General features: G+C 35.5%; 1 protein-coding gene across 7 annotated transcripts in view; it reads right to left on the reverse strand.

Moving 5' to 3' along the window:
* The window catches only part of ZMYM4 (zinc finger MYM-type containing 4), a 153,891-nt gene that overhangs the window by 32,758 nt on the left and 94,817 nt on the right, over positions 1-26,316 (reverse strand). For 6 of the 7 annotated variants that reach the window (XM_020880190.2, XM_070468415.1, XM_070468413.1 and 3 more), the window contains 16 exons: positions 24,640-24,814; positions 24,315-24,527; positions 19,878-20,028; positions 19,265-19,380; positions 18,545-18,820; positions 18,220-18,370; positions 17,275-17,447; positions 16,390-16,540; positions 15,696-15,836; positions 15,327-15,364; positions 14,145-14,289; positions 10,165-10,283; positions 9,292-9,463; positions 1,887-1,940; positions 1,308-1,487; positions 806-900 (listed from right to left, as the gene is read on the reverse strand). In XM_020880190.2, the coding sequence (XP_020735849.1) occupies positions 806-900; positions 1,308-1,487; positions 1,887-1,940; positions 9,292-9,463; positions 10,165-10,283; positions 14,145-14,289; positions 15,327-15,364; positions 15,696-15,836; positions 16,390-16,540; positions 17,275-17,447; positions 18,220-18,370; positions 18,545-18,820; positions 19,265-19,380; positions 19,878-20,028; positions 24,315-24,527; positions 24,640-24,814 (2,350 nt within the window). The remainder of the gene's footprint in view (positions 1-805; positions 901-1,307; positions 1,488-1,886; positions 1,941-9,291; positions 9,464-10,164; positions 10,284-14,144; positions 14,290-15,326; positions 15,365-15,695; positions 15,837-16,389; positions 16,541-17,274; positions 17,448-18,219; positions 18,371-18,544; positions 18,821-19,264; positions 19,381-19,877; positions 20,029-24,314; positions 24,528-24,639; positions 24,815-26,316) is intronic. The other variant, XM_070468412.1, reaches the window with a different exon arrangement.

Below are 26,316 nucleotides of genomic sequence, written 5' to 3' on the forward strand. Positions count from 1 at the left end.
TTCACAGCACCTTTATTTAAAAACGCCCAAACCAGATATAACCCAAATTTCTACTAGCTATTCAACAATTATATAAACAGTAGTTTATCCATAAAATGAAATACTCGGAAATAAAAAGGAATGAACTAGTGATACATTAAATGATATGAATAACTCTCAAAAACATTATGCTAACTGAAAAAACCCAGATACAGAAGAATACAAATTATATGATTGCATTTATATGAAATTTTAGAAAAGGTAAAGCAGTACCATTTTACACCAATTCACAAAGCAGATCAGTCAGTGGTTGTCAGGAGCTGGAGATGAAGACTGACTGGAAATGCTAACAAGGCAAATTTTTGGCACAAGGAAAGTATTGTGATTGTGGAGGTAGTTACGTACTGTACACATTTATCAAAGCTCATCAAATTGTACACTTAAAATTTATGACTTCTTAAATGCAATTACAACTCAATGGAGATTTTCTTTAAAAAAAAAGAGGCTGTTTTAATTTCAGTATGAGAAAGCTCAGTCACCATGAAAAAGTCTTTGTGTACTTCACTATTATAACTGTAATATATAAAACAGCAAACCTCATTATTATATTTAAAAGCTAAATTTAGAGACTTTAAAAAAAGAGGATAGTCTATAAAAAGAATTATAAAATCAAAACAGAAAAATCCTTCAATTGTGGAAAAAGTCCCTCTTAAAGAAATGTAAAATAAAAGATATGGTTTTTTTACTTCAAAGCAAAAACATGAAAATTCAAGATTGGAAAATAAGAAACAAAAGAAAATGCTAGAAAAATTAAGCTACTGCTTACTCTTCGTCTGGGCTGGGGGAAGCCATCTCTGTGTCGTCGTCTTGTTCGGGAACGTACCTGGATTCCCTGTCCTTTGTTCAATGGGTCAAAGGATTCTGTGATAACCAGGAGACAGCATAATGTGAGATAAATAACTCACAGTAAAATACAGTCTCAGACTGGAGGAGGAAATATCAGGTAATCATCACTATATTATTTTGTTTTGATAAAATACAGATTTTACTTATATACTTAAGGAAACAGAGAAGATATAGCATGAATAAAAACTTTATTAACAATCGAGAAAATTCCCTATATGATTACTGTGGGAAGTTAAAAATAACAACAAAAACAAATTAACCCTTTATAAAGAAGAATATGGTATGAATCAATACCTTCAAAGTCAGGGATGACTTGTGCCCTAGTTAGTTATCACACATTATAACTGCTTCAAAATGTCAATTCAGAGTTGTACCAATCTTCTAAAAAAGGACTTTCAGCAGTCAGGTTACACTGAACAAACCTGAGGGGAAATCTGCTTCCAGATCCTGTTCAGTTTCCCCTTTTGAGAACTGCTTCACTTCTAAATCAGCCTCGTGCACAGTATTTGACTTTAAGGCATAATGATTTAACTCTTCCTCCCAGCTATGTGGAGTAGATACTGCCTCTGATTCAAGATCACCACTGTAAGTACTTCCTTGGTCTGAAATAATAAAAAACAAACAAGCCCTCAAAATGAAATAAGACTCCTGACATGCTCATATACCTCCCTGAAATCCTAAATACCAAAAAGTCATATAAAGTTGCTGAACAATTCCGTACGTACCCTCAAGAATGAAGCAACTTGTTCACCAGGATCACAGAAATGGATTTATATTCTTGGTATACACTTTAGTACATTAGTTCAATTAATCCCTAAAACCAAATTCTGAGATAGCTTTTATCACTGTCTTTATAAATTAGCACAAACTCACAGCTCTCTGATGCCCCCTACAAACAGCTTAAATTATAAATATTAAATCTAAGGTTGCTAATACTTTATGGGTATCACTAACAGAGATACAATATTTCTAAGATTCATAATATATTTACAATTACAAACCTTTTTCAAATATCTTGGTGTCTAAAAAGAGTTCCTGTTCAGAAGTTTGGGATTCTAAATAAAAAGAAAAGCACATAATGTCAATTTATACGTATATGTGAACAAATTGCATCTCAAATGAAACAACTGCAAAATAGCCTTCATATGCAGAAAGAATGATTCATTAATAAAAATTAAGCATTAGCGATAAACACAGTCAAATTACAACTGGGTAACAGTGGCTATATTTCTAAATAGCAGTATGAAAAAAGTCAAGCCAAGAGATGTTTATTTTGGATTCTATGCTATCTGAAATTTTTTTTTTTGCTTTTACTTTTTTAAATATATTAAAAAAATTTTTTAATTGAAGGATAATTGCTTTACAGAATCTTTTTGTTTTCTGTCAAACCTCAACATGAATCAGCCATAGGTAAACATACTTCCCCTCCTTTTTGAACCTTCCTCCCATCTCCTGCCCTATCCCATCCCTCTAGATTGATAAAAAACCCCTGTTTGAGTTTTCTGAGCCATAGAGCAAATTCCCATAGGCTATCTATTTTACACATGGTAATTAAGTTCCCATGTTACTCTTTCCATACATCTCACCCTCTCCTCCCCTCTCCCCATGTCCATAAGTCTGTTCCCTATGTCTGTTTCTCCATTGCGGCCCTGTAAGTAAATTCTTCAGTACCATTCTTCCAGATTCCGTACATACGCATTAGAATACGATATTTATCTTTCTTGTTCTGACTCACTTCACTCTGTATAATAGGTTCTAGGTTCATCCACCTCATCAGAACTGACTCAGATTCATTCCTTTTTATGGCTGAGTAATATTCCATAGCGTTTATGTACCTCAACTTCTTTATCCAGTCATCTGTTGATGGACATCAAGGGTGCTTCCATGTTCTAGCTATTGTATAGTGCTGCAATGAACAATGGGAAACATTTGTCGTTTTCAATTTTGGTTTCCTCAGGGTATATGCCTAGGAGTGGGATTGCTGGATCATATGGTTGTTTTATTCCTAGTTTTTTAAGGAATCTCCATACGGTCTTCCATAGTGACTGTATCAATTTATATTCCCACCAACAATGCAAGAGTCTTTCCTTTTCTCCACACCCACTCCAGCATTTATTGTTTGTAGATTTTTTGATGATGGCCATTGTGACTAGTGTGAGATAATATCTCATTGTAGTTCTGATGTGCATTTCTCCCATAATGAGTGATGTTGAGCATCTTTTCATGTGTTTGTTAGCCATCTGTATGTCTTCTTTGGAGAAATGTCTTTTTAAGTCTTTTTCCCACTTTTTGATTGGGTTGTTTGTTTTTCTGGCATTGAGTTGTATGAGCTGCTTGTATATTTTGGAAATTAATCCTTTGTCAGTTGTTTCACTTGCTATTATTTTCTCCCATTCTGAGGGTTGTCTTTTCACCTCAATTATAGTTTCCTTTGCTGTGCAAAAGCTTTTAAGTTTAATCAGGTTCCACTTGTTTACTTTTGCTTTTATTTCCATTAGTCTAGGAGGTGGGTCATAGAGGATCTTATTTTGATTTATGTCATCGAGTGTTCTGACTATGAAATTTCTTTTTTTAGTAACAAACACACACAATGTTTATTTACTCATAGGTTGAAAAATCTGTTTTACATTGCTTCCCCCCTGAAAAAAATGATTTACCATGAAATGGAAAACAGACTTAGAACATAAATACACTAGCAATCAGCACATGAAACTACAGAACAAAGTTCTACCAATTATAAACTACCTTATTACTACTACTTTTTTTTTGTTGCACCAAACAGCATACAAGATTTTAGTTCCCCAACCAAGTATCAAACCTGTGTGAGATGTGAGAGTTGGACTATAAAGAAAGTTGAGTGCCGAAGAATTGATGCTTTTGAACTGTGGTGTTAGAGAGAAGAGTCCCTTGGACTGCAAGGAGATCCAACCAGTCCATCCTAAAGGAGATCAGTCCTGGGTGTTCACTGGAAGAACTGATGTTGAAGCTGAAACTCCAATACTTTGGCCACCTGATGTGAAGAGCTGACTCATTGGAAAAGGCCCTGATGTTGAGAAAGACTGAGGGCAGGAGGAGAAGGGGACAACAGAGGATGAGATGGTTGGATGGCATCACCGACTCAACAGACACAGGTTTGGGTGGACTCTGGGAGCTGATGATGGACAGGGAGGCTTGACGTGCTGCGGTTCATGGGGTTGCAAAGAGTCAGACATGACTAAGCTACTGAACTGAACTGAAACAGGATGAAAAAGCAGAAAGGTATGTCCCAGATAAAGGGATAAGATAAAACCCGAGAAAAACAATTAAGTGAAATGGAGCTAGGCAACCTTCCAGAAAAAGAATTCAGAATAATGACAGTGAAAATAATCCAGGATATCCGAAAAACAATGGAGAAGATGCAAGAAATGTTCACCAAAGACCTAGAAGAACTAAAGAACAAAGAAACAGAGATGAATAATACACTAGAAGGAATCAATAGCAGAATAACTGAGGCAGAAGAACAAATAATGACCTAGAGGACAAAATGGTGAAAACCACTGCTGTAGAAGAGAATATAGAAAAAAGGATGAAAGAAATAAAGACAGCCAAAGAGATCTCTGTGAGAACATTAAACACACCAACATTTGCATTAGAGGGGTACCAGAAGGAGAAGAGACAGAGACAGGATCTGAGAAAATATTAAGAAATAATAGATGAAAACTTCCTTAACAGGGCAAAGAAACAGTCATCCAAGTTCAAGAAGCACAGAGAGTTCCAGACAGGATAAACCCAAGGAGGAATATAACGAGACACATAGTAATCAAACTGACAAAATTAAAGACAAAGATTAACATTAAAAACAACAAGGGAAAAACAATAAATAACATACAAGGGAACTCCCATCAGGCTATCAGCTGATTTCTCAACAAAAACTCTACAAGACAGAAGGAAATGGCATGGTATATTTAAAGCGATAAAAGGGAAGAACCTACAACCAATGAAACTCTATCCAGCAAGACTTTCCTTTCAGATTGATGGAGAAATCATAAAAGCGTTCCAGACAAGCAAAAGTTAAAGAGAAGTCAGCACCATCTAACCAACTTTACAACAAATGCTAAAGGAACTTCTTCACACAGCAAACACAAGAGAAGGCAAAGACCTACAGAAAATAAACCCAAAATAATTAAGAAAATGTTAACAGGATCAAATGCACCAACCAAAAAACAGACTGGCTGGCTGGATGAAAATATGTGCATGTTTACACTTCCACTTACCACATCATTCTGCTTGATGCCCCAAACTGGATGTAATTATTTTATACTGTTAGGTTAATCATGTTCCCATTGTGGTTTGCATTTCTAATTATCTTTTATTTTTTTGTCTGGATATTGATTGTGAAAACTCATAAACATCTCTCACTATTGTGATTATGTAACTATTACTCACTTAATACCATTGTATCATGATTGGTCAACAGAAAAATATAGAACTCTGTATCACCAAAACCTTCATTGAATAGAAAAACCTGTAAACACTTTTTAAAATCCAGATGCTTATCAGAATTATCTTGGATTTTTTAAACATTTATTTATTTGGCTGCACCAGGTCTTAATTGCAGCATGTAGATCTTCGATCTTCTCTTGCAGCAAGGAAGATCTTTAGTTGTGGCATGGGAACTCTGAGTTGTGGCATGTGGGATCTAATTCCCTGACCAGGGATTGAACCCAGGCCCCCTGCATTGGAGGCACAGAGTCTTGGCCACTGGGCCACCAAGGAAGTCCACTATCTTGGAATTTTTTGAGAAATACAAATGCACAGGTATTGCTTATTTTTCTCCAGAGTTCCAGATATGTTCCTAATGAGCAGCCATGTTTAAAAACAACTGGACTATATCTTTTGTTGTTGTTGCTGTTCAGTTCCTCAGTCATGCCCAACTCTTTGTGACCCCATGAACTGCAGCACGCCAGGCTTCCCTGTCCTTCATTTCCTGGCGCTTGATCAAACTCATGTCCTTTGACTCAGTGATGCCATCCAACCATCTCATCCTCCGTTGCCCCCTTTCCCTGCCTTCAATCTTTCCCAGCATCAGGGTCTTTTCCAATGAATCAGTTCTTCACATCGGGTGGCCAAAACACTGGCACTTCAACATCAAGTCCCTCCAATGAATATTCAGGGTTGATTTATTTTAGGATTGACTGGTTTGATCTCCATGCAGTCCAATGGACTCTCAAGAGTCTTCCCCAGGACCACAGTACAAAGGCGTCAATTCTTCAGTGCTCCGCCTTTTTTATTATCCAGCTCTCACATCCATACATGACTCCTGGAAAAACCACAGCTCTGACTATATGGACCTCTGTTGGCACAGTGAGGTCTCTCTTACTTCTCTCTAGTTTGTTTCACTTTTTCTATTTCATATTCAGTGCTCCCATTTCATTTATAGTTTATGTTTTCCAATTTCTCCACCTCTTCTGGTTTTTTTCCCAGATGTTCTTTCTCAAGTCTTTATCAAGTGTAGTAGAAAAACTTTTGTGTATGTATATATAAATAATATGTACAATATATATATTTTAGAAAACTTATGAATTTTCACCTAACTAAAAAATTTATGACATTTTAATTCCACTTGTTTGACTTAGAATGAATATAATGCTAGATTTCTAATTTAAAAAGTAGTATTCAACAAGAAAAGTTTTACTGTATAGCACAGTAAACTATAAACAGGGAACTATAATCAGCATCTTGTAATAACCTATAATGGATAATAATTTCAAAAATATTATGTGTATATGTATAACTGAATCACTTTGCTATGTACCTGAAACACTGTAAGTTAACTAAACTTCAATAAAATACATATATTAAAAAATAAATATAAAAAGTTTAAAGATTCAGAGTATTAAAAAATCAGATTTATTAAAAACTGAAATCAAAGATAAATGAGCCAGATCCTTTCAGATGGAATTAATTTTTCCCCCTGTTATATTTCTAGACCATTTGATTTTACTTACACTATGATCATTAAAACTGGCTTGAAGCTTAGTTTTTAAAGGTTTTCTGTTTGACTCCATTGCAAGTTAAGGCAAACTCACAATATTTGTATAGAGGAAATATCTGATAAATGCTGACTATTAATATGAATGGAGAAGCCAAGTTAAAATGACGTTTATTATTAGAAATTGCCTGAACTTCCAAAATAAGTATCAGATATTAGAAGATCAAGTATAGAGGCAATATTCTAAGACATTAACATCCACACATAAATGGGTCACAACTATGAGATTATACACCAAAGAGCAAAAGGAGACCAGAAACTTTGGGATAACAAAAAGCTTTTTATCCACCTCTCAGAGTATATATGATTTAAAAATATAGTGGCAACACAACAGAAAAGTTGACAGTAGAGTTTTCAAGGGCTAAACTGTTCAGAAAATCTCAAGAATGTATTATACAAAAACAGAACCCAGGGGCAAGGTTTCTAGAAGCCATCACAGGAAAAAAGTCGTCAGAAAAGAGTAATCTGTTGGCTCATCAACGATATGTGAAAGTTCAGTTCGGTCGCTCACTCGTGTCTGACTCTGCAACTCCATGGATCAGAACACGCCAGGCCTCCCTGTCCATCACCAACTCACAGAGTTTACTCTAACTCATCTCCATTGAGTTGGTGATGCCATGCAACCATCTCATCCTCTGTCCCCTTCTCCTCCCACCTTCAATCTTTCCCAGCATCAGGGTCTTTTCAGATGAGTCAGCTGGCCAAAGTACTGGAGTTTCAGCCTCAACATCAGTCCTTCCAATGAACACTCAGGACTGATCTCCTTTAGGATGGACTGGTTGGATCTCCTTGCAGTCCAAGGGACTCTCAAGAGTCTTCTCCAACACCACAGTTCAAAAGCATCAATTCTTCGGCGCTCAGCTTTCTTTATAGTCCAACTCTCACATCCATACATGACCACTGGAAAAACCATAGGCTTGACGAGACAGACCTTTGTTGGAAAAGTAATGTCTCTGCTTTTTTTGCTTTTACAAAAATTCACCTGTACATTTCAACTACCTTAAACACTGTTTCCTTTATCTTTTCTTATGATTATATCTCTTCTTTCACCCATAAATCAAGAAGGTGCTAATTAAGGCTGGAAACCATTCTGGAATACATATTACTGAGTTCTAGTCAAAATCCTTTCTTTGTAGTGAGATGGACCTGGATTCAACTTCTGGTTCCATTATTTCCTGATTGTATAACCATGGCTAGCCTATTTTGCAAAAGAAGAATGTAATGTAAATAAAGTAAAAACTACTCCCTCATGGAGTAGTTGTGAAGATTAAATGAGGTGATGTATACAAGTGCATTTAGGACAATGCCTAGGGTACAGCAAGAACATAAATCTTAACTACTGTTATTATCATTATTATACACTCTATATGCAAAACAGAAAGAGAGACTCAAATGTATAGAACAGACTTGTGGACTCTGGGAGAAGGCGAGGGTGGGATGTTTCAACATCGAAACATGTATATTATCTAGGGTGAAACAGATCACCAGCCCAGGTTGGGTGCATGAGACAGGTGCTCGGGCCTGGTGCACTGGGAAGACCCAGAGGGATCAGGTCGAGAGGGAGGTGGGAGGGGGGACCGGGATGGGGAATACATGTAAATCCATGGCTAAGTCATTTCAATGTATGACAAAAACCACTGCAATGATGTAAAGTAATTAGCCTCCAACTAATAAAAATAAATGAAAAAAAAAAAAGAAAAAAAAATGGGATTTATCTATAGGCTATTTTGAACTAAATGGTTTTCCATCTGAAAATTCTGTTTACCTTCCACCAACGAGCTGATTATTATACAACAGGAACTTTCATTTGGGGACCATGGGCTTCCCTGGTGGCTCAGTCACTAAAGAATCCGCCTGCAATGCAGGAGACTGCCTTTAATGCAAGAGACCTGGGTTCAATCCCTGGGTTGGGAAGATCCCCTGGAGAAGGAAATGGAAATGGCAACCCACTCGAGTATTCTTGCCGAGGAAATCCCATGGACAAAGGAGACTGGTGGGCTATAATCCATCAGGTTGCAAAGAGTCAGGCACAACTGAACAACTGAGCACATAGGCTTTGACAACAAGTATAAAACCAGAATATGATCATGAAATGGGGATTTGTATGTTGTTTTTCTGGAAACATTAAGAATCAGAAATTGTATCAAAACTTTAAAGTTTTTTCCCTAAACTGCACAGAGTTTCAGAGTTAACAAGTTTAACAAGCCCACAGACTTGGTATTTAAACACAAGTAAAGCTTTTAGACTTAGTGGCTGAACAACAGCAAAAGCTTTTAGAAACTTCCTGACTGGCTAACACTTTAAATTACTCTTTTACTTTAATTGACCTCAAAATCTGCAGATGTGCTTTCTTTTTCCTTTAAAATCATACCAACCTCCCTGAGATAGAGTCTTCTCCTTCTCTTCATCTTCTGCAATCATTTCTGCCATTTCAAGGAGATCAGCTTCAAAAGGATGTGAGGGAAGTTTTTCCTTAATGTCCTCAATACTCTTGGTGACTTTATCTTCGTTACCCATTGAGGATGGAATAAGCATAGGAACAGGCATCTGAAAGATCAAGGACAGACTGAAGAGTTTCTTGGGAAATAAGTCTATCATCAAAACTATTACTTGTGAGATAATTTAAATACAAAAATAATAAACAAATCCAAGATATTCTATGGCCAACAATTAAAACAGCCTTGCTAGTTTGTTTTTATAAGACTACAGTCACTTAAATAAAAATTCAGTAAGTGCTTTTCAGACACTCAAAAAAAGTATCTCTGAATCCTTTAAAAGAATAATTAAGTAATTCATTTTTATTTTTGATTATATTACTTGTTTAATATTTTCACACAAGAGTTTCTCATAGGAACTCAGTACCAAGAAAATATGTATTTTCTGATAAAAAATGAATACATTTTTCTTTAATAAAAAGTCAGAATCCTGGAAATCACAGTACTCCTCTTTCCAGCCATGTTAGAATCTAAGATTCTAACACACACCATTTCTGATCTTTTTCTATGTTAGTGGTCTTATTCTGTTTAAAATATTTTAAAAAACTACATCATAATCTTATCTGAGAAGACAGGGTACAATCAGAAGCTGTCCTTTATATACTCCATGCTCAAGTAATTAAAGTAATATGATGATATCCAACACGAGTCAGGTATATTTTACCAATAAGTTAAAAGTTTTTATGGAGCTGCCAAATCTTAACTGAGAAAAATGTGCACTAAATTAGTCTTAACCTCTAAATGATTACTCACTGGAACTGGAAGTCCAAATGGGACTGGTGCATACTGAGTATAAAGATGAAGAGGTATAGGTACGAACACTGGTACTGGAACTGGTACCACAATAATTTGGGGCTGAGTTGGAGTGTCTTCTAATAAAAACAAAAATAAAAGCAAAAACCCACACAAAAACAAAGAGGGTTAGAAACAACATTTTGATAAAAGAAAAATTTTTTTCTACTTCAAAAGAAACATCTATGATACTAGGGTGCTTCCCAGGTGACTCAGTGGGTAAAGAATCTGCCTGCAATGCAGGAGATGCAGGTTCGATCTCTGGGTACGGAAGATCCCCAGGAGGAAGGCATGGCAACCCACTCCAGTATTCTTGCCTGGAAAATCCCGAGGACAGAGGAGCCTGGCAGGCTACAGTTCATAGGTTGCAAAGAGTTAGACATGACTGAAGTGACTGAGCATGTTCCCACAGACTCATGATACTAGGAGTTCATAGAAAGGAGAAATTGTAAAGAAAGGCTTGACTATAAAAAGCACTAACAAAAAGTGGGCAACACAATAATTATCAATGACACAAGAATAAGATGAATGATGGCTATAATCTCGATGAATAAATGGAACAGTGATCTTAGAAGGGAGGTACAGAAACTTAACATGAATAATAGTGTATGTTAAAGAGGAGACTGAATATACAAAAGGGCCCTTTTTATAAGGCTATAATACACATTTAAAATCATTTCCAGTAAACAGTGGGAAGTACTACAAACTGTTAATCACAAAGTAATGGTATAAAAATTGCTTCTTAAAAGATTAATTTTGCTGCCATCTTTGCATGGAATAAGAAAGTATACAAAGCAACTACAATATATAGAGCTAAGACAATGAAGGCCTGAACTAGGGTGGTTATGACAGCTGTAGAAAAAGAGTAAGTATTCACAGCAGAGGGTCTAAGATATTAAAAAATTAAATAGAACTTGGAAACTAACTTATATATGAGTAAGGAAAATATGGGAAGGATGGAGGTAGGAGTCATTCAATTATTTAACAACCATCTACAGTCTTTTCTGTAGGCCAGAAAAATATGCTGAATAACTGTAAAATCATTAATGTAAGAGAAAGGTATTTCTAGTAAGGAGAACTGAAAAGTTGACAATCTGGCTACGGTTAGAAGTGAAGAATAATATGGGATCAATTTTACCATGGTACAGTGGACATAAAAAAAAAAAGTTATGATTAGAGATGTCTGATAGCCACGCTGTTGTTGTTCAGTCACCCAGTTGTGTCCAACTCTTTGCAACCCCATGGACTGAAGCACACCAAGCCTCCTTGTCCCTCACCATCTCCTGGAGTTTGCCCAAGTTCATGCCAATTGCATCGAGGATGCCGTCCAGCCAACTCATCCTTTGACACCCTCCTCTTCTTCCATCTCATTCTCTGATGCCCTCTTTTCCTTCTGCCCTCGATCTTCCCCAGCACCTGGGACTTTTCCAATGAGTCGTCTGTTCACATCAGATGACCAAAATACTGAAACTTCAGCTTTAGCATCACTCCTTCCAGTGAATATTCAGAGTTGATCTCCCTTAAGATTGACTGGTTGGTCTCCTTGCTCTCCAACGGACTTTCAGGAGTCTTCTCTAGCACCATAGCTCAAAGGCAACAATTCTTTGGTGTCCTGCCTTCTTTATGGTACAGCTCTCACAACCATACGTGACCATGGGGACGACCAGAGCCTTGATTATATGGACCTTTGTTGGCAAAGTAATGTCTCTGCTTTTCACCACACTGTCTAGCTTTGTCATCTCTTTCCTGCCAAGACGCAATCATCTTCTGATTTCATGGCTGCAGTCACCGTCTGCAGTGATTTTGGAGCCCAAGAAAAGGAAGATCTGTCACTACTTCCACCTTTTCCCCTTCTATTTATCATGCAGTAACCAAGCTACATGATGCTAAACTAGGTCACTATTTTGGGATTGATGTGTACACACTGCTATATTTAAAGTAAATATCCAACAAGGACTGACTGCAAAAAAATATTAAAAATAATTTTTTAAAAAGCTACTATCGACACAATAAAAATACAGGACCATCTTATTTATAGCCTTGCTATATCACATGGTTCATGAAACAGCAGCACTGACATTACTCAGTAACTCAAAAGATGCAGAACCTAAGCTCCACTAAATCATAATCTACATAGCAACATTCCCAAGTAATTCATATGCATATTCATGTTTGAGAAGTACTGGCCTAGGGGATATCTTCCAGATCTAAGAATCTAAAATTCCTTTCTATTTTAAAAATTCTGGGATTTTCAGATGGCAGCATGAGGAGCGCCAGAGATCCATTCCCTAGGGAAACAAGCAAAGCTGGTAAAAATCTAAAAAATAACCATTTAAATTCTTTCAAAATTGTCCAAAGGGTACATATCAAATGGAAAAATGTTTAAGAAAATCTACTAAATACAGTAAGAACAGTAGGAATCTATGACATTTGATCTACCACCTGCTCTACATCCCTGCCTCAGCCAGCTCAACATGACAGAAACTCCACTCTGGAATGGATGTCACTAACAAGAATGGGCTCCTCTTCCTTCAGCTCCCAATTCAAAGTTAGTGTATCTCACCAGGAGGGGCAAGCCACCACTATTTCTTATTCCCTCAAACTCCAGGACAGAAAGGTTAGTTTCCTAGTGAGTACCACTACCACCCATAAAGAGAAAACCTACTACAGGAATTAAAACTCAACATTCAGAAAACTAAGATCCTAGCATCCGGTCCCATCGCTTCATGGCAAACAGATGCAGAAACAATGGAAACAGTGACAGACTTTATTTTCTTGGGCTCCACAATCACTGTGGATGGTGACTGCAGCCATAAAATTAAAAGATGCTTGCTCCTTGGGAGAAACGCTATGACAAACCTAGGCAGCATATTCAAATGCAGAGACATTACTTTGCTGACAAAGGTCCATATAGTCAAAGCTATGGTTTTACCAGCAGTCACATACAGATGTGAGAAGTGGACCAAAAAGAAGGCATAATGCTGAAGAATTGATGCTTTAGAACTCTGGTGTTGGAGAAAACTCTTGAGAGTGCCTCACATTGCAAGGAGATCCACCCAGTCAATCTTAAAGAAAATCAATCCTGAATATTCACTGGAAGGACTGATGCTGAAGCTCCAACACTTTGGCCACCTGATGTGAAGAACTGACTCATTGGAAAACCCCTGATGCTGGGAAAGATTGAAGGCAGGAGGCGAAGGGGACAACCCAGGACAAGATGGTTGGATGTCGTCACCGACTCAATGGACACAGGTTTGAGCAAAGTCTGGGAGATGGTGAAGGTCAGGGAAGCCTGGTGTGCTGCAGTCCGTGGGGCTGCAAAGGGTCAGACATGACTGAGGAACTGAACATTAACAACTACAGGAATAGCAAGGCTATCAAAGCCAGGGTCCGAACTACCTTCATTCCAGTTCACTTGTAGGGCAGAGATTCCATGCTAGCAGAGGCAAGCTAAGAAGATCAGAAGCTCACACTGTGCCCACAATCCAGAAAAGCAGTAGCTCAAAGAGGAAAGAGGCAGTTTATAAGAAAAGAAAGCCCTAAAGCTCTTCCCAAAAGAACTGACTTCACTTGAAACAGAGTGTGGAAAAGTCCAAACCTAAGGGTGCTCTGGAAAATAATAGTTCCTCTTAACTAAAACCCTGTATATATAATTCCAAAAGCTATAGAATTTGGATATATTTCCCATAATATATCACTGTCGTGAATAAGGAAATCAAACGAAGCATTCATGGTATGGTATTATCAACTACCTTTACTTTGCCATAACTAATTAAGTTAATGAAAACACCTAACCCACGGGGATACTGTAAGGACTCAACTGTGCAATGTACATAAGCAATGAAATACATCACCTATGAAATAAAAGACACTTAATGTAAGCATATACCACATTCCTTTCCCTTAGGAAAAATTAAACAAAGACAACACAAGGAACATACCTGTCTGGCATTCTTTGTTTTGTGTATGTGGTTTGCAAGAGGTGGCCTTGGTCTGTGTGATGGGTTTGCACAATAAAGCTTTATTCTTCAAAAGTCTTGGAGGCTGGGAAGGTGGAAGTTTCAGGACATCTGTTTGTGTACTCGCCTAGTAAAAAAATAAATCAGAAACAAAAAGTTTACTAATTATGATAAATATTGTAAAATATTACTGGAGAAAGAAATGGCAAACCACTCCAGTATTCTTGCCTGGAGAATCCTATGGACAGAAGAGCCTGGTGAACCCCAGTCCATGGGGTCGCACAGAGTTTCAGACACTACTGAGTGACTAACACTTCACTACATAATGTTACATTTCAAAGCATTAGAATTTCACAAGAAATGCTATACTGGAATCACATGGAAGACACAGAATATAAACATTCAATTAGATATGTAAGAAATACAAAATTCCTGAAATATCAACAACAGTAAAGGAATACCTTGATAACTACATATTGACTCAGAATGTATCTAATTACCAGTTCTATTAACCAAGAAAAATACCATTTGTATTTATGAGATATTGTTGATCAGTAACAATGATGGTTGAGCTTAAAATCAGAATGGTTTTTTCTTGACTGAGTTAAATCTTAGAAGAACCAGTTTCAAGGTAACTAGAAATAATAACATCATTAATGATCCTGTAAGTAACTTGAGAAAAGATGATATGAAAATTGTCCCAGAGACTAGGAAACGCTTTAGAAATGCCACTGTTCTAGTCCTAAGTTTTTCTCATTATTGATTTTGTCCTTAAGAGACAAAAGTATTTAGCTTTTAAAAAAAAAGCTTATTTATGGCATAATCTGCACTGAATGGGAAATAAACGACTCTCTACAAACACTTCCTCCACAGTCTGACTACATCACAAAAGGCCCAATCCTGTATGCCTGCAGGCTGTAACATTTAACTCTATACAATTAAAACAAAAACCTTCAGTAACTACACAAAGCATTCAAAACAACTGAAGTGCATAAGAGACCTAGTTAAATAACCAGGAAATCCTGTTCCTGAACAAGATTAAATGAACTCATGAAATTTATTTTATATAAGAAATAAAAAATAAACGAGGGCAAATCAGCTTAGACACATTCATTCTAAGATGGAAAAGACAGTGGCAATAACAATAAAATTAACAAAACTTACATCCCCGATGATTTTTGCTGTTACTGTTGGAACTGCACCTGACATAAATAAAAATATAAAATTTAGGATCTTATTATTTAAACGCTAGCATTAAAAGCTGATTTTTAGAAAATAAACACAAAGTTTTATAATAAAAATGTGTATTACTTTTATTTTATTCAGGGGAAGAGTAGCATCTCAAGTATTATACAAGAAAAAAAGATTTGGAAACTACAAAAACACTGTTTAATGCCACAGCAGCACATAGTGAACCACTGCTCCCAATATGAATGTGACAAACACATGAAAATGATTAGACAGAAAAAAGGTAGAGGACCACTGTCGTCAGCCTCAAAAAGGCTAAATAACTGCTGTCAAATCAAGTCATACCTTGTAAGACACTGTTAGAATTCACTGTGGGCTGAGCAGCAGGAGCACTTGCTAATGATACTACATTAGCTATAACTGGAGTTGAATCTTTTCTTAGAGATGGGGGCCCGGCTGAAGCAGCTGGCACCATGGAAATACTTGCTGATTAAAGTAAACAAAAATAAGAAAACCTCATGTAATTTATATGAACATACATAAAAACCAACATCTTAAGAAGGTTAAACAGTGCTTTTAGGTTAGAGTAAAATGGATTAAAGAGTCACTTCAAGATTAACTGCATTTTTTTCTATTTTTAAATTACTGAACCTTAAAAAGTATTCCATGTTATTTTCTCTTGCGTAACTATGCATGTGGTATATAAAAAAGGCTATGTGGCTTAGATTCTATGTTCTTTGTTATAATCTTAAATGCTTTTCTAAAAAAGTCAAGATATACATCTTCAATTATAAAACGTTAACTGTCTATCTTTCCCATAAAGTTCTTACAGAGTTTATTTGACTAAATATGCTCAGAGAAAACTGAAAGAATTTAGGGCATTAATCTAAGGTGTTAAACAAAAAGGGATCTAAATGTTAATGTGACTTAAATAGAATGAAATCTATAATTCATGAAATTATTTACAACTGTTTAAAGTTCAATCTGTGGAACAGTAGTTAGTCCCTGGCATTGACCTAAGACTAAAGTTTCATTTTACCTGCATTGTTTTGCGAAGGTGGGTCACACATACTTTGCTGATTACAGAACATCAAAATACAAAGCAGGTTACAGAAATGTTTCATTTCTCCCCGCCATTTTAAGGACTCACTGAGCTTACCCTGTCGCTTACAACCATCACATTTTGCCATCTGAAAAAAGAAACAGAAGACAGTAAAGAAGTAAGAAACAAATTATCTATGGTCTGATGAAATAAAAGGTCACAGGTAACAAGTGAGGAAATCTGCTTAGAATTTAGATCACTAAAATGAAGGTTAACTATCCTGGAGGGAGGGGCAATACACAGTAGGGGACTAAGAGGTACAAACTACTACGCAGAAAATAAGCTATAAAGACATTGCACAACACAGGGAATATAGTCAATATTTTATAATTATAAGTGAAGTATAACCTTTCCAAATTGTTAATCACTATACTGCACACCTAATACTTTACCACAACTATAATTCAGCTTTTTCTTTTTTAAAAAAAATTAAGGTTAATGATTATGAAATTGGAAATTATTTATCTGTCAACAATCTTATACAACATTAAAAAAAGTCACATTATAGAGATGTCAAAAATAGCAACTTTTAAAAAGTGAAATGGAAATAGACTGATCTTCCTTAAACACGTCAGAAGACTATTTTAACAAATAAGTGAATAATTATAATTTTAAATATTTCAATGTTTTAAGACATATGTCTTCTACAAGGAAATTAAAAAACAAAAGTAATGTAACTTCAGTGACATTAAAGTCTTTTTAAATCCTACATTAACACTTAACACTGAAAATCATTAATTGCCCTTTATACTATTTGAAAGAAAAAAAGAAGGGAAAAATGTGCCCTAACTTGAAAAACCCAGGAACGTGAATCATATTTACCTGACAGAGCAAAACTGTATATTTGGACATGCATTCTTCACAACAAAACTCTTCTACTTTCCCCCCTAAATTATTCTGTACCAATTTGGGAGATGTCTGTAAACAATAACTGCACATTTTACAGTGATTTCCCCAGCGTTTTGCCAAGTCATGTTTATAAAGCAATTTGCAACCTAAAAAAATCAGAGAAGGTAAAATTAACATTAGAGAGAATAATAAGTATTTACATCTTTAATTTAAATGCCCTATGATAAAGTTTGCACAGTTGGGTTCTCACCAATTAGTAGATCAAGAAATCAATTTAGAGGATTGATACTACCATTTTCTTTTTTTATACAAAATAAGACATCAGAGCAAATATTACAGTCCATCATATATAATAAAAGTCAGTTTTGTTTCATAAAACTTGTTTTCTTTGGGTACGTGATCATACACTGGGTCACAATGTAAAATGTATGTTTTCTGCATGTGGTCAAGAGGTTTGAAAGCCACTAGACTAGGAGGTTAATTCTGCATGGTTCTAGAGTAAAACCAAACATTCTGAACTTACAGTCATCTAATAAGGAAAGCATGCTGATCTGCATATTCAGAAATATAATGGATGTTTAAAATAAAAGTATAATCTTGGGATACTACGAAAATTTAAGCAGTTCCCTTTAGAAATAAATATAAGAACTAAAAGATCCTCATCAATCTAATAACATTAAATGTTTTTCCCATCACCATCTTTTGCTATACACTTTGAGGATCTTTTCCTTCATTTTAACATCTTTATAATATGAAGGATTATACCAGGAAAGAGTGAACAAGTGTAAACAAAAGAAAAGGTTTTGGTGTTACACACAAAGGATGAAATAGATAAAACTTACACAGTGACAGCTTAAATTATCAACTACTTTTCAAACAACCAACATGCTCGGTAGGAAGATAATCTTCTATCTTTACCTTCACTACAGAATGACTTGTCAGCACCTGAGAATCGCACAGTCTCCTTTATAATTTTCTCAATTTTACAATATTCACACATGGCCATTACATTATTTATTTTCTTATATTCATCAGAACAATTTTTGCCACAGAACTGAAACATTTTACCCTGCAAAGAAATAAGATTAAGTAGTAATTAAACATTTGGCTTTTATCTTGGGGAAATCTTTATCCCTCTTACTTTCAAACAAACAGTTAATTTTCAAAGGTGAAAAAAGCCAGAAGTAAGTTTACAAATAGATGATTTTATACCCAAGCACTCTATCATGCTCCTATACTTTACCTTATAGTCAAGAAGTTCTGGTTTTGTGGCAAAAAGACGGTTACAGTGCTGACACTTGAGTTTTACGACACTTCGTGCAAACCCCACATGTTGGGACTGGGCAGCCAGACGCTGAAGACCAGCTGCGGCAGAGCTACTGATGGCAGTGGGAGAAACAGCAGAGGTGTTACCCCCTCCTGCTGACACTGTTGAACCTGTAGGGATGCTTACAATTACTTGGCCCTGAGATAAGGGCACTACTGAAGAATTCATTCCTGCTGGTTTGTTGAACAAATTCTGAAAGAAGAAAACAAATAAAAAGATCAATCTCCTCACTTTTTCAAATAAGAGGGCACTGCATACCTACCTATATCAAGCGTGGTTCTAGGCACTTAACACACATGTGTGAACAGGCAAAAATCCCTGCCTTTGAGTAGCTTACAACTGAATGGGGGGAGTGTTATTTACATCCATAAAATAAAATAATTTAACTAATAATAATCTTTAAAGATAATATCCTCCCAATAGATAATCTAGGTAATAATAGTATCATTTAATTTCACAGGAAGCAATTAAATAACATGCCTCCAAATACAGGATAGACCAAAGAACCCTAGTTTTATTTACTAAAACTGAGATAGAAATGTAGGCAATCCAGGCAGTTAGCAAACACTGGTAAGTCTACCTCACTATCATATGCTCCTAACTGGCTGGAGAAAAGGAAGAGTCCTGAGGCCATACCTGGAAAGCTGCCACACAGCTGTAGCTGCAGAAGTTGCGGATGCTCCCGTCTGACATGGCGAGGTGGTACTGAGGGATGGCTGAGGCTTTACAGCTGTTACACTGCACCTGTACACCTTACAAATCAAAATAAAAGCTGATGAGTAACACATACAAATGCATACAAATGTATGAGAAAGTAAGTAAGTATTATACAATACATGAAAATTCAAGGGCCAAATCATGTTGCAGGAACTAAAATTAAACTTATTTACCTCACATGTAGACAAAAACTAACAAAGTTAACGATATATCGGCTAATTTAAAGTTGTCACAGTTTACACCCTAAAACTAAAAAATAAACAAATCTTGAAATAAATCAGGTGTGAATAAAGAAAATACATTTAAAAAGCCCGAGATTCTTTTGGTAAGGAAGATGTACAAATAGGCAAGTAAGTTTATAAACATAAAAAAGCAATCAAGATAATAAGTGATATTTTACAACACAGATCTGAAATATTTTAATTTGCATTAAAATCAATTAAATATGGACAAAAATCTGTACTACAAAAACAAAGCAATAATTGTAATTTTTCAACTATTATATTTATAAAGTTTATGAAACCAAAATTACCTGCAGAAGTAACCATTTTAACTCTGTAAGCAGATAAGCAATTAACAGAACAGAAAAGCTCTGTCTTTCCCAAGCTATTGGTATTTTCAATCATTTCTGCTGAGGATCTCAATGATTTGCAAAGCGCACATGGTGTAATTTTGGCTGATTTCTATTAAGAGAATAAAATAACATTCATTTTTACCAAATTACAAGTGAAAACATAATTCTTTGAAATGTTTATACTTAACACTGTTGAAATATTTTAAATTAGTGGCTTCCAAACTTTTATGATTACAATCCTCAGTAAGAAATAAATTTTAGAAAGTGACTCAGTAACACAAACTTCTGATGTTTTGTGTTTGTGTATTAAATAAGCATGTACATAAAATTGAAAAGTTTCATAAAATAATATATATCATGGTAAGTTTGATATTTTTCCTTTCTCCTCAACTTCATTAAAGACCAATGCAATTAATTTTGGGATCTACTAATTCATTGCAACTATAGTTTTAAAAACATTATTTTAGACTTCCCTCTCAGACTGTAAAGAATCTGCCTGGAATGTGGGAGACCTGGGTTTGATTCCTGAGTTGGGGAGAACCCCTGGAGAAGGAAATGGCAACCCACTCCAGTATTCTTGCCAGGAGAATCCCATGGACAGAGGAGCCTGGCTGGTTACAGTCCATGGGGTCACAAAGTCAGACACACTGAGTGACTAACACTTTCTTTCACTTCAAATAAGCGTAAGGGGTATACAAACTATTCAATATTATATATAAAGTAAATTAGCTAAGAATATACCATACAAAACTCCAACCAACCAAATTCCCCCCCACTATTTTAAAATTACACAATAGAGAATTTATGCTCTCACTCTCTTCAAAACATTGGAAGAGCTTCCCCACAAAAGGTGCTGCATATAGCAATGAAATGTGAATCCAAGGAAATCAATAAACTTCCCAGAAAAATTCATTTTCAAATATACTACCACTAAGAATAACAAAGCACAGTGACCTCCCTGGCAGTTCAAAGGCTAAGACTCCACACTCCCACTGCAGGGGCCACAGGTTTGATCCCTGGTCAGGGGGCTAAGATTCCACATGCTACATGGCACAGCCAAAAAATAAATTAATGATGATAATGACAACAAAGTGCACTCTAACCAATAAAGTGAAAGGAGACTTCGGATATCCCAAGTGTCCAATATAGACAATGAAAGAATCTGTTATCTTAAGTTTCCACTCTGTGAATCAGTAGTAAATAATGCTAAATACTATTAACATGTCATACATTCAGGATAACTTATACAGTGTATCTAGCACCAATTAAAAGATTTCAAGATTCCTATGTCCTCCTCAAGGACAAGTATGTAAGACTTGCTATTAAAATAAATACATGTTCAAGTGAGCACATTCCTGCATTCTGGAATATCTTCAGCATCTCCAACCCCATTTCTCCTTTCTTCCTCCATAAGGGCTACAAATACAAACTTCATTTGTAAGAATTAGGTCAAGAATTTTATCTCTGAAACTACCAAGCAGAATTGACCTTGCTTTTGCTGTGCCCTTCTGAATCCCATAATACTTACATAGCATCTCTACACAGTTATATATATATATCTCTCCCCAAGAAACATATAGCACCTCAAAACAGGAACCACATCTAATGCTTGTTAAATAAATTTAACAATTATAAAGAAGAAAAGAAAAGTAGCAGAAATGACCATCTTCAACATTTCAGGCATACTAGATGCTTTCTCATTCTTACTTCACATAATCCTAAAAACATTCCAGTGACACTGGTAGTACATATTCATTTATAGAAAAGAAAATGCAGTCAGGGAGTTTAACTGCTTTCCCCAATACAAAATTCTATTTGAACAGAAAGTCTGGAAATCAAATCAAAACCTATTTACTTCTAAATCCACATCCTTTCTCTAAACTAAAGCACACACTAGTAAGTGAAAAGTTTAATAGGTATTAGCTAAATTAAAAGCAATAAGCTTAAACTTAAGGCATTTCAAAGTATTTCTCCTCCTGTGGACCATACTACCATCTTTCAGTAGACTGAATAGAAGTAACCTTCAGAACTTGATACAATATCAGGAAAACAGTCTTTTGGACAAAGAAAAGCAAATGAAGATGCTGGATTTTTTTTCCCATGTGAGAACAAAAACAAAGTGTTTCTAAGGAAGGATTAAATGGGAACTAACACTAAGTCCTTTAAACATGTTTGCACATTAACAAGAAATATATTATGACCAACGTAGATAGCATATTAAAAAGCAGAGACATTACTTTGCCAACAAAGGTCCATCTAGTCAAGGCTATGGTTTTTCCAGTAGTCATGTATGGATGTGAGAGTTGGACTATAAAGAAAGCTGAGCGCCGAAGAATTGATGCTTTTGAACTGTGGTGTTGGAGAAGACTCTTGAGAGTCCCTTGGACTGCAAGGAGATCCAGCCAGTCCATCCGAAAGGATATCAGTCCTGGGAGTTCATTGGAAGGACTGATGCTGAAACTGAAACTCCAATAGTTCAGCCACCTGATGCGAAGAGCTGACTCATTGGAAAAGACCCTGATGCTGGGAAAGATTGAGGGCAGGAGGAGAAGGGGACGACAGAGGATGAGATGGTTGGATGGCATCACTGACTCGATGGACATGGGTTTGGGTAGACTCTGGGAGTTGGTGATGGACAGGGAGGCCTGGTGTGCTGCGGTTCATGGGGTTGCAAAGAGTCGGACACAACTGAGCGACTGAACTGAACTGAAATGGAAACACTAGGATGTTTAAAATTACAAAATAATTGCAAAGTTTTAAGACCAATTTAAAAGAAATTTCTCAATCAACATTATTAAATTCACCAGTTTTCATAAACTATATAAAATTTACTATTCTATGAAAAAGAATGATCAGTAAATGCAGTGAAACAGGAAAAGTATTATAAAACTGAAAATGTAAAAAGTTCTTACTATCTTTTTTATCAATTTTAAAGTGGAATTTTTAATCAAAACTTATCAACAAAATATAAACAGTATAAATAAAACTGCCAACACTGCTAATTATCAGAGGAATGCAAATCAAAACTATACCTCACACCAGTCAGAACTGCCACCATTAAAAAGTCTATAAATAACAAATGCTGGAGAGGGTGTAGAAAAAGGGAACACTTCCACACAGCTGGTGGGAATATAAATTGGTGCAGCACTGTGGAAAACTGTACGGAGGTTCCTCAGCAAAGTAAAAACAGAATTACCATATGATACAACAATCCCACCCCTATCCATACATCCAAAATTATAACCCAAAATTATAATTCATATAATCCAAATATGAATATAATTCATATAATCCAAAATTATAATTCAAAAAGATACACGCACTGCTACTGTTCACAGCAGCACTATTCACAATAGCCAAGGCATGCAAACATCCTAAATGTCCAGTGAGAGAGGAATGGATAAAGACATGGTGCATGTGCACAATGGATACTATGAAACCATAAGACAGAACAAAATAATGTCATTTGCAGCAACATGGATGTAACTAGAGATTATCATACTAAGTGAAGTAAGCCAGAATGAAAAAGACAAATACCATATGATATCATTTATATGTGGAATTTAAAATCAGACACAAATGAACCTATCTATGAAACAGAAAGAGAATGAGGGAGGGACAGAGAGAATAAATTGATGGTTGCCAAGGCTGGAGGAGGGCAGGAGAGGGATGGATTGGGAGTTTGGGATTAGCAGATGCAAAGATTAGAATGCATAAACCAAAAAGATGAGATGGGATTTCTGGGAGATGCATTATATTTTCTTCTTCATGCTTTTCTGCATTTTCAAAATATTGTTCAAAAACATTTAATGAAATAAATTCCAGAAAGTTTCAAAAAGCCAAAGAATTTGCTGCATGCCAGCAACTATTTACATGGCATTTACAATGTACTAGATATTATAAATTGGAGAAGGAAATGGCAACCCACTCCACTGTTCTTGCCTGGAGAATCCCAGGGACGGGGGAGCCTGGTGGACTGCCGTCTATGGGGTCGCACAGAGTCGGACATGACTGAAGCGACTTAGCAGCAGTAGCAGCAGCAGTTATAAATAATCTGGACACGATTTAAAGCACTCAGGAGAATGTGTGTAGATTATATACAATTACTATATCAATTTATACAAGGGATTTATGCATTCTCAGATTCTGGTTTCCTCAGAGTTCCTGAAAACAATACTCCATGGACACTGGGGTACAACCACTACTTATAATACTCCATAACAAGAGTGTTTAACATATAAGCATTTCACAAATACTATTTAGATGCAAAAATATTAATTAAGCTATTAATAATAACTTAATATTTTGTGACATTTTCATAAATAATTTCTACCAAAGTAGATCCTTCTGAAAAATTTCTACCAAAGTAGATCCTTCTGAAATATGGTCACATACCTGCTTATATGCTGTGACACATGTTGAACTACAAAACTTCTTAGATTGTCCCTCTATTTGAAGCATGTGGCATTGTCCAGAGCCACTGTAGCAGTAACCCCCACAGTTTTCACAACAGTTCATGGTGAGATTGTTAGCAGAGCGAAATTTAGAGAAGCAGGCATCACTGCAAAGTTTATGTACTACATTCTGATAATTAACTTCATGTCGAATCTAGAAATTATAAAGTAACAACTTAGAAACAACAAGCAAAGATCATCAAAAGCTCTCCTTTAAGCATAAATACCAGACTCTTTCCCCCAGTAAAGTAAAAATGATAACTTACAACAGCATTCTTCTGACACATGCTGCATTTGGTTGAAATGCTATTTGTATTTATGGTAACAACAGGTTTTCTTTTCAGTTCATATGTTGACAAACACGACTGACTACAAAAATCTTTACTAGTGGTGGTATTTTCAAACTGGGCACTGATCACATCCTTTGGATTTAAAATGTCTCTAAAAATGACAACAAAGATAAAATAAGCCACAACATAATTCATTTTTTTCCTTTTTGTCAACTAGAAATATCAAATGAAACAAGGGCAATTAAAAGTGTAGGGAAAGGGCACTGAAATTTAAACCTGAAATCTGGGTTTTCTTGAATAAACTGATAAAATCTCTTTGATCTTCAAGCTCTGTTGTATAAAATGAAACAAATACATGGCTTAGTTCATAGAACTGTTGTGAAGATCAGTACACTATGGTTCAAGTTTAAAAGGATATATATCAAATAATTAACATTTAACTATCTCTAGGAAGAAGAATTATAGGAGAGTCTCATTTTCTTTCTTCAGGTCTCCAATATATTCAAAATACTCTTTAAATAACATTACATTTGAAAAATTTGAAGTCACTATCTTTTAAAAGTAAGAATACATTTCAAACTACAGAGTGCATATTCTATCAAGATTATATTGAATTGAACATTTTCATATCTAAGTAATTCAATCTGTAAGCATTAGTAAAAGACAATGAAGATTAAAACTGTGATAATTAAGACTCCTTACCATTCCACCCTTTATCCCACTCCCAAATCAGTCTTACTGCATAGAAGTTTATGGGATAGCTTAAGTGCAAACTAGTAATTCTTTAAATAATGTCTCTGTCCCATGAGTATACACTCACATAATAATAAACTGTTATATTCATTCTTAATTTTCAACAGATTACACTAATATAGTACTTTTTAGAAAAGATAACAAATATCCCTGCTTCAATAAAGGAAAACAGTAAATACAGTGGGACTCATCACAAGGAGCATCTGATATTGTAATATACTGTAATTTGTAACACCATACCTCATCTTCAATACTTAGTAGCTTAACACTGCTCTATTATCTGCATTTTCTCACCTTTTATAGCTATTTTTAATTAGGTTTTAATTTATTATATTTCATTTATAAGAGTATTTAATGAGCAGTTATATTGGGTCAGAGACTAGCCCAACCCTAGGTCAAGTAATGGTACAAGCACTCAAGCAGCCTGTATACTGAGACAAGAAGACAAATGATATATTAAACACTGTAACAGAAGTATTCTTAAAATAGTATAATAATTTTGACAAATATATTTATATACATTAAATGTACTACAGAAATATTAGATAAGATGTGAAAATTATGACATTTTATCTGGACCTTTAAATAGGTGATTTCTAGAAGGCTAAGGAGATAAGAGTTAACAGCATGGATCAAGGCAATAGAAGCATAAAAGCAGCTATTTCTCCCAGCTCTCAGTATGTTTAACATCCAGCTGCATTACATTTTATTGTTAACAGATTACATCTCATGTCAGAATGAGAATGAGCAACATCATTTCAGATAGCAAAAATTCAGAAATGGTAGAAACAATCCTGAAACAGTTACTTCTCTGAGTGCCATTATATCTAGCAAACTGTTCCATGGGTATTAACACAAGTATCCTTATCCAAATTATCTCTTTTAAATGCTGGATTTGAT

The sequence above is a fragment of the Odocoileus virginianus genome, chromosome 5 (assembly GCF_023699985.2).
Source record: "Odocoileus virginianus isolate 20LAN1187 ecotype Illinois chromosome 5, Ovbor_1.2, whole genome shotgun sequence".
Lineage (NCBI taxonomy): Eukaryota > Metazoa > Chordata > Mammalia > Artiodactyla > Cervidae > Odocoileus > Odocoileus virginianus.